General features: G+C 49.4%; 1 protein-coding gene and 1 long non-coding RNA gene across 2 annotated transcripts; both read right to left on the reverse strand.

The window, feature by feature from the left end:
* Positions 1-607: 607 nt before the first annotated feature.
* On the reverse strand, positions 608-2,712 carry LOC123103032 (uncharacterized). The gene is made up of 2 exons (XR_006449596.1): positions 1,213-2,712; positions 608-1,132 (listed from the first exon to the last, which is right to left on the reverse strand). It is a non-coding gene; the product is annotated as an uncharacterized lncRNA (long non-coding RNA).
* Positions 2,713-3,578: 866 nt separating this feature from the next.
* On the reverse strand, positions 3,579-7,382 carry LOC123101294 (uncharacterized). Its single transcript, XM_044522807.1, has 5 exons — positions 7,323-7,382; positions 6,222-6,609; positions 5,759-5,865; positions 4,642-4,751; positions 3,579-3,915 (listed from the first exon to the last, which is right to left on the reverse strand). Exons 1-5 carry the CDS (start codon positions 7,380-7,382, stop codon positions 3,858-3,860), a joined length of 723 nt encoding a protein of 240 aa, XP_044378742.1. The 3' UTR covers positions 3,579-3,857.
* Positions 7,383-8,451: the final 1,069 nt, after the last annotated feature.

An 8,451-nucleotide genomic window follows, 5' to 3' on the forward strand; every position in this document is an offset into this window, starting at 1 on the left:
TGCACTTCGGGATGAACAACATCATACGGTCGACCGCACTGATTCAGAATGGAAACCGCACTGCATCGGATGGGCAAGCGAGCTGCATAATTTCTTTTGTCGGACGAGTTTTTGTTTTTTTTCAACTTTTTTATTAACGAGAGTGGACCACAGAGACAAGGGCAAGTGAACCACGACATATATCAAAGTGAACCGCATTACTATCTTATTGGTTCGCTTAATTTTTTCGCACTTTCATGTTGCGGCGAGCAAACAACATCACTCTGAAAAGTGAACCACATTCGAGGATCAAACACACTGCAAGTGTTGATGTGGTCCACTGAATTTTGAGACACACGAAACAAATTGCACTTCATAGAGAGGGGTAATGATCTGCTACACAAATGGATTGAACTACCTTTTTCAATCGTCCCACAAACAAAACAAATTGCATCAGAAAAAGAAGTGAACCTCCCACGGGGATTTTTTTTACAAAGTGAACCACTAAGGGGCACACTGACATACAATTGAGGTGTGTTCGCAAGAAAATTGATGTTTAAACGGAGTGCATGTGTGTGCACCCGGCACTGCATAACCACTAAAAATGCACCGCCACGCAACCAAAATCGCACTACAATATCGATGTATTTATTTTCTCTCTCTTTTTCACAAAGTGAACCATAGATGGATTTACAACAAACTGCACATATATTTGTAAAAAAGAACATAAACATTTTCACTATAAAATTATATTAAACCCCTGAGGGTCGGGGGCGATGGGCCATGTGCCCTGTGCACGGCGCTCACGGTCAATAGAAAGCGCCACCTGGGCCATATACGCCGGCGAGAAGTGAGGAAAAGGTGGAACTAGATGATGCGCACTGCACTGGAACCGCACAAAACCAATTTTTCTATTGGACCACGTCAGTGAGCTGCACACGGGGCATCAACTGCACTGCACGGCCACGCGCATCGAACAATATCGCGTGCCCGCTAGGATTGGACCTCGCTCCTCGCCGAAGGGAGTTTGCACTCCGGGCGCAGGTAGTGGAGGTCGGAGCTTGACATGGCAGAGAGAGGAAGCCGTCCTCGCCGCAAACGAAGCAGCAGGAAAAGGCGGGGCGTGGCCAGCGCCAAGGATTTTTGCAATGAACTGCAAAAGAAAAATTCAGTGAGCTGCAAAAAATACTCAAAGGAGCTGCAAACAGGGGAGATGGTGGAGGCGGATCCAACACTGAACAGCGACTGGTGATTTTGGCTGCCGCAGTCGATGCAGTCCACAAGCACTAGCACACAGGGAAGAACTCGTCATGGTACGGCTTGGCGGAGGGGAACCAGATCGGTGCTGGCAGGGAGCGGGGACGGATAGGAGAACTTTTCCTTCCTCCTCTATGCCCGTGGCCTTGACCGCTGGCGAGGCTGCATCTAGCGAGGAAGGCAAGGGCGCGGCACCGGCGGTGACAGTCCGGAGCACACCTTCATGGAGGTGGTGGCCGCGTGTGGCCTGCGGTGGCAGCCCGGAGCCCCTTGCCTCCCCTGGATGGATCTGGTGGTGGGGTGGTCTGAGTTCCACGTGAGGCACAACTCGCCATGGAAGGGGACGAGGGACCCTGGCAGCCGAGGTTGGTGGTGGCACGATGTGACCGTCGTGGATGCAACTCCGGTCTGGGGAGGGGAAGACAGAGCATCAAGTGCACCGGACGGGACGTGGTGGCGCCATGACCATGGGAAGGAGGAGGAGTTGGGCGCGGGAACGTCGTTGCCTGGTAGTGGCGGAACTGGCGTGGGAGGAGCCGGATGGGGATGGGGCGGCGTCGGCGGGGCAAGAAGCGGGTTGGGGGTGGGGCGGCGTCGGTGTGGGAAGAAACCCAGTGGGGATGGGACGGCGCGCCCTGGAAGAGAAGAAGGTGGATCTGGGGGAGGGGAATCGTGGCAGAGGAGGAGGGAGATGGGGTGTGTGGGCGGGGTTGGTGAGGTTTGTTTTAGATGGCTCGGCTGGCTGTGTGGGTGCGGGTCCAGAGTGTTATCAGAATAAGAGATGGATGGGCAGAATAAGACTCTTAAGTGGTGTTATCATAATAGACCCACCCTATATAATATATATATATATATATTATTCTGTTATCCTTTTTGAACTGATGATTTCGGGCGATTGTACTGATGTTGTCATTCGGTTGAACTGATCGTTTTTATTAGAAAAGTAAATAAGAGCCCCTTCCCACTCGCTCCCTGTTCCGCCGGCCACTCCAGCCGTCGACCGACTACCCGCGGCCGATCCATCCACCTGCCCGTCTCCCTCCCAGCAACCCAGGCTCCACCCTAGGCCCAGCGACGGGTGTCGGGGCGGCCGCCGGCGGCGACATCGTCCAGCAGGACGACGACGCGCCCAAGATCCCCGGCTGCTCCAACGACTTCTTGCTCGTATGCGCCCCTCTTCCTGCTCCCCGCCTCTCCCGAGCGAGTGGAGCGGCCGGCCCCAGTTTTCGATTTCGAGCCCGTGGCCGGGTGGCCGGCGGTGCTCCGTTCTGGCCGGCGCGCGCCCCCAGAGCCTGTGGAGCCGCCGCTTGCTCGATCCTTGGATTGGAGTTAGGCGGCACAGCTTTTCGTTGCTGGGAATGCCCGAGGAGCTGCGCGCTTGCTCGATTCGTGGATTACGGAGTTAGGCAGCGCAGCTTTTCGTCGCCGGGAATTCAATAAGCCGATCGCAGTAGGTGCTCCGTCTTGGACACTGGAGGAACACCGGCCAGCTCTGTTTTGGAGTTAGGTATTTTTTGTACCGTGAGCAGAGGAGATTCCGTCGCTAATTAATTATACTGCAGTATGTTGTTGCGGGTGGAGCTACTATAGTAGTATTTGATTCAGGGGCTAATGGTTGTTGCTTGCTACTGTATTTGACATGAGACTGAGCACCATATGAGCTATAAAAATGGCAGCTCGTATTTTGCGAAACTTCCATGGTAGGTGGGCAAATAAATTTCACAAAAATTTGTCAAATGCAAAACTTTAAAAGAGGCCAAAGATTTCAGTCCAACGGCGCAAAGCTATCGAAAATGTGAAACTTAGTCATGTTGTACTCGTACTGATCTTTGTGTGGTGTTTGTACTGAGGAGGTATTTTTTTCACAGATTAATTCTGAATGGTTCCGAAAAAAAATACTTGAACGATGTTTTGGACTTCTCGTGTTTTGCGACTTGAACTTTTTCCATTTGAATTTTTAATTTATGGTACTGATGGTACTAGAGAGTTTGTATTTCTCAAAAAATATTCACTCTATGTTCTTTTACTTTTAGTTTTTAATTTTATTTACCACCCTTATCCTTACTGTCAATGTCATCACCATCGTACCTTTATGGTTTATATAATTGAACGGACTTACATTTTTACCATTCCTTCTTTTAAAAGCTTATGTTTTCTTCTCCAAAACTTTCTACCTGACAAGAATCAGAACTTATTTATTTTTTACATTCGTACTTCCAAGTGTCTTTAATGACATTTTCACCTTTTTACTTTGTTTTACCTCATCAAACAGGCGCACAACACATTTGAAGAAACAAAATACGAATCTTAGAAGCAGAAGGGGGATAACCATTGCACAGGACTTCATGTGTGCCTCCATCATAGAAAAATAGACTGAATTTTGCCAAGTTCTAAGGATGAACAAATGAACCATACAGAATATTGTCAAAACCCCGCATTTTTTCTCACTCAAACAAACTTCTGTACTTGCATACAACCCTCTTTGAACTTGGACGGCACCTACTGCTCAACTTGGACTATGACCAGTGCTCAGCTCGAACGGAGGAGGTTGTCGTCGTTGCTTTTTAACCATGAATGCTTCTAAAGACACTGGGAATTGCTTCAAAACTGCTTCCTACTTTTTAACATGAGGGTTCTCTCAGCTGGGCCAAGAAGCAATGCATAAAACATATTTTTATTCTGCAAGAATGAAACACTCCAATAATTAACAACTAATCTATCAGTACATGTAGAACAATTTCAGTTTTGAGAACAAATTTCCATTGACGTGTTAAACTCTGAATCTGTATAGAGGACATGATGGGTCTCAGGCTACTTAGAAAATCTATGAAAAATTGGCAACAGGATTAGCCTCAACATTTTCCACTTGTAAGATAAACATAAAATAGAAGTACTAGCACTGAACTAGTAGGATTACCTAAAACATGGTATTTCCAGTTTGAGCAGAAGAATCTATGAAACCAGATTGCATGTCCAACCACAAACCAAGACTAACATGTGCTGTTTTGCTCAGTCTGGGATGGACTGTCAGTAAATATACCTTATTTTTGTACATACAAGCATATGGAAAATTATAGAATCAACATAGTATACCCTGATATGTAGTTGCACTGACGCTCTAGGAATTTTAGAACTGAAGAAGCACAGACTTGTTGCACAAATAAATAACATATAAATGTGTACTGTCCAATAGCGCCCGTGCCATGTATTCAGAATTTCCTCACACCATTTGTCATACACAAAAGTCATGTATGGCTATCAGGCACAACTTCTATATATAGAAGGGCCAGCAAGGTTCTCAGAAACCAACTAGGAGTACATGATTTCAATCAACTCGATGCTCATCAGTACTAGAATTACTGGACAAGAAGTTTAGATTTGTAGCAGCACACGCACTAAACTTACAGATTTTTCTTGAACTTATTTAGGTGACTGAAGACAAGCAATGAAAGATCTGGGTCAAGTAAAGATGTTTCTCTGAGCATTCTAGTCATCCCTCTCATCCCAACAAGGACCTGCAGAAAGTAGACACATTGTTCAGAAATTGGTTGGGTACCCATACTTTTGTACTGAGGTAAACCTTTTCATTGAACTGTTGCCAAATTTTCAGAGAGTAAGGGTTATGCTCGAATCAACCTTCAGTACCTCTGTACCTTTGCTAGTCACTGCACTAAACTAAACTTCAGATAGAAAATAAGGTAACAATAGCAGCAATTGGTAGCTGCTTAGTAGTGGGCATGCATCAGCAGCAGCAGAAAAGGATGCGGCTGTGTCGTGCAGTCCTAGGTGCAGCAGCAGCTTGCAGCAAGGAGCGGCTTGCACTCAGATCCTTGAGCGACCGGCCATAGAGGAAGCAGTTGTACTGTTGAGCTGGAGGTCCTCGACCCCGCGACTCCTACAGCAGGCTCCACTTTTTTGCCGCTGAAGCATAAGCCATGGCCTTGGAGCGGGACGCGTCCTTGGCGGCGACATTGAACGGACAGGGCTGGCGGTAGGGAACTGCTTGTACGCGGTGGCAGGGAAATTGAAAGTAGAAATTGGACAACATAGGTACATCAAGTAATTGAACTGACTGAAGAAGAAATAATAAGTAAACAATACTCTTTTCTGTTATCTAGCAATAGCAAATGTTTTCGATTTTAAAAATGATGTATGACACAAGCAAAACTTGATACAGATTGTATGGACCCACAAGATATATAGACTAAAGTAAGAATTGACCTCAAATGAATCTAGAATAAGTTTTGGACTGAGCTAAATTTAGAAATTGGACTGAACTAGAATTAGAAATTGAACGGAACCAAGTATAATGCACTGAAAAGAACACACATGTACACAAACTGATTATAAAAGACGAACACGACCTGACAACAAGGACACACATGAACTGACAAGAACATACCGGTCATTAACAGATTATAAATGGTGACAACACATCATAGCAGCTTGCGATGACAGCGGATTAGAACAACACTTTCAGCACAAAATACATTGTAGGTGTGTATTGGAGCTTTTCCATTACCTCGTGGTGTGCTTGCCCACCAAAGGCGAGGTGTTCCTTCTGCATCCCTACCGCATGCCGCAGCGCCGAAGTATGAACTGGAGCGGCACTCCGCACTCGACCTAGGCCTAGCACCAACAATCCAGCAAGAGATGATATATGTAATGCAATTAGTTTTCCCAAATTCTTAGTTCAACAATTACATACTAGTATCCCAATCCCGAACAAACTAGATTACATAGGAATAGCACCAACGAGGTAAACTGGATTATACTTCTGATGTGAGTTTTTCTTTTGAACTTATATGGTTCCCTTCTCTGAATTGTTGCAGTAATTTGACTCGAACTTATAGCCTCGGTGGAGGACTAGACTCGAACTTGTAGCCTCAGTGGCGCACTAGACTCGAATTTGTAGCCTCGATAGTCAGAATTGTTGAGCTTGGACGGGCAAGGGAGGTAGAGCTGGACTTTGGTAAGCACCATACCTGGACGGGGACTACGCTGAAGCAGTGCATGGGGGCTGGTTCCCGACCGCGCAGGGATAAGCAGTCGGGAGGAAGCACGGGGGAGGCGGTGGTGCCCGTGTTGGTGAACGGCGGCGAAGTGGAGGTGGGTACCTGGAGTCACGGTGGAGGCAGTCGAGAGGAAGGCCGCCGTCCCTCCAATCCGGGTGTGGGCGGCGGCGCTCGAATCCGTGGACGGGCACCGGCTCTCGAAGCTGGGGGTGGCGGACGGGGAGGGGCCAGCGCCAGTCGGCGGGGAGGCGTCGGCGCGACGCCCGTCGGAGGGAAGGTGCGCGGGAAAGGGCCGGCGAGCCCGTCGGCGGGGAGGCGTGCGGACGGCCAGCCGGCGGCAGCGCGTGTGTCGGAGGAGCTACCCGTCACGGCGCCGTGGGCTCCCTCGCTCTGGCTGCCGCCGTCGCTCGCTCGCCCGCGACGGCTGGCTCCGGCGGTAGAAGGCGGGTTAGATTGAGACGGGTCGGGGAATTTCTACTATCGTCTGCGCGTCGCACTCTTATAGAGACTGAGAGTAACAGAATAATATTCTGTTACCGGTGGTAACAAAATAGTCCAGCCCTATATATATATATATAGGACAGCACTATTTTAATCCCGCAATTAGAATAGTTATTTGGATCACAGCCTCTTATATAGCAGCGATCGGGTTGTTCCCAAACTCCCGAACTAGTACATCCTTGTAAAAAAACACCCCAGGCCTGATCAACCTCCCACCCCGACCCCACGATTCCCACCTCCCCGCATCCCCTCCGCCGCCCTCGCCCCGCCCAACGCCGATGCCGCCTCGTCCCCGACCACCGGTGCCTCCTCAGATCCGCCGCCACCACGCGGCGGCCAGCTCCCCCGCCAGGGATCCGCTGGGGACGGCGGCGGCCCGATTCCCTCCCGTGGCCAGCCACCTCCCGCTCCGCCCTCCACTTTGGCGGCTGCCGGCGGCCTTCCATCCGCGCTGGAGTTGCCCCACTCCTGGGTCCGGCCGCCGCGTCACCCCGCTCCTGGGTCCGTCCGCCGCGACGCCCCGTGCCTGGGTTCGGCGGCCGCGCTGCACACACCCCTCGATCCGAGCACACGAGCGCCGGCCTCCACCAGCAGCCCCCAGGCGCGCAGCCCAGCGGCCCACGGCCCCATCCCCCGACACCGTCCTCCCTAGCTGTCTCACCTTGGACGTCTTCCCTCTTCTGCCTAGAACTTATCCAACCTCTTGCCTCGTCGTCTTGGCGTTCCTCTTGCTAGCCAGTACATCTCGTAGGTGAACCAGAAGGTGCAGGTGCAGAGCTAACCTGTGCAGAAACGGAGGAAAAACGATAAAAAAGGGTTGGCAGATCCAGTCGAGCAAGCTGTGGAAGAACAGCTCTGTATTTGTATTTGTTTGATGTATTTGTTGGCCTCCTCCCTCTTGTTCTGTCCTCCAACGATCCATCCGGGCATGCGTCGTCAGTGAAGACAACGATACTTCTTGCAGCAAAAACTGCAACATTTCTTCAGTAAATTTCCAAAAAATATTTGCAGGAGTTCTCCTCTATCAGTTCAACAAAATAACTAACAGCAGTTTGACAGATCCACGCCTGGAAGGAAGACTTCGTATGAGCACCTGCCGCCGATCATCGACCATGTTCCCAGGTAGCCATCCCGCCAGTGCCTCATCGTCCCTGAGGCCGCCCCTTCTCTAGCACGCAGCACCTTCCAGAAGGTGTGCGTGTGTGATGCTGCGTGCCGTGGCGGTGAGCGTGGCCGTGGGCTTGCGCCTGTTGTGCATGCGTGCTGGCGCGCTGTGCGCTCCCTGTGTGTTGTGTATGCAAGTGGTGCGCGTGCATGTAACGGCTCGGTGTGCTTCCATAGGCAGCCTGTGTGATTGCTACTGCCTAGTGCTACTACTGTTGACGCTTTTCCTTGGAATGTACTTGTGTATTTCTTTCTCTGAGTTTGCCTATTTGACCAATTGAATGATATGGTGTGGATAAATTATACTTTGTGGATGTCCGACATTAAAACACTTCCCCTAATTTTGAAGTAAAAACATTTGGGAAGTTTTTTGGCCATGAAAGTTCAAATGTCGTCGTATGCTAAAGTTCAGATGTTCGATAAATAGCCAGTTGACATAGTATAGAAGCTGAGTGGAACTACATGGAGATGAACTGTACTTTAATAAGAGATACACGTTAGTAATGTTTAAAAAAAGGTCCTTAAAAACATCCAT

This window comes from Triticum aestivum, chromosome 5A, assembly GCF_018294505.1.
Source record: "Triticum aestivum cultivar Chinese Spring chromosome 5A, IWGSC CS RefSeq v2.1, whole genome shotgun sequence".
Classification (NCBI taxonomy): Eukaryota; Viridiplantae; Streptophyta; class Magnoliopsida; order Poales; family Poaceae; genus Triticum; species Triticum aestivum.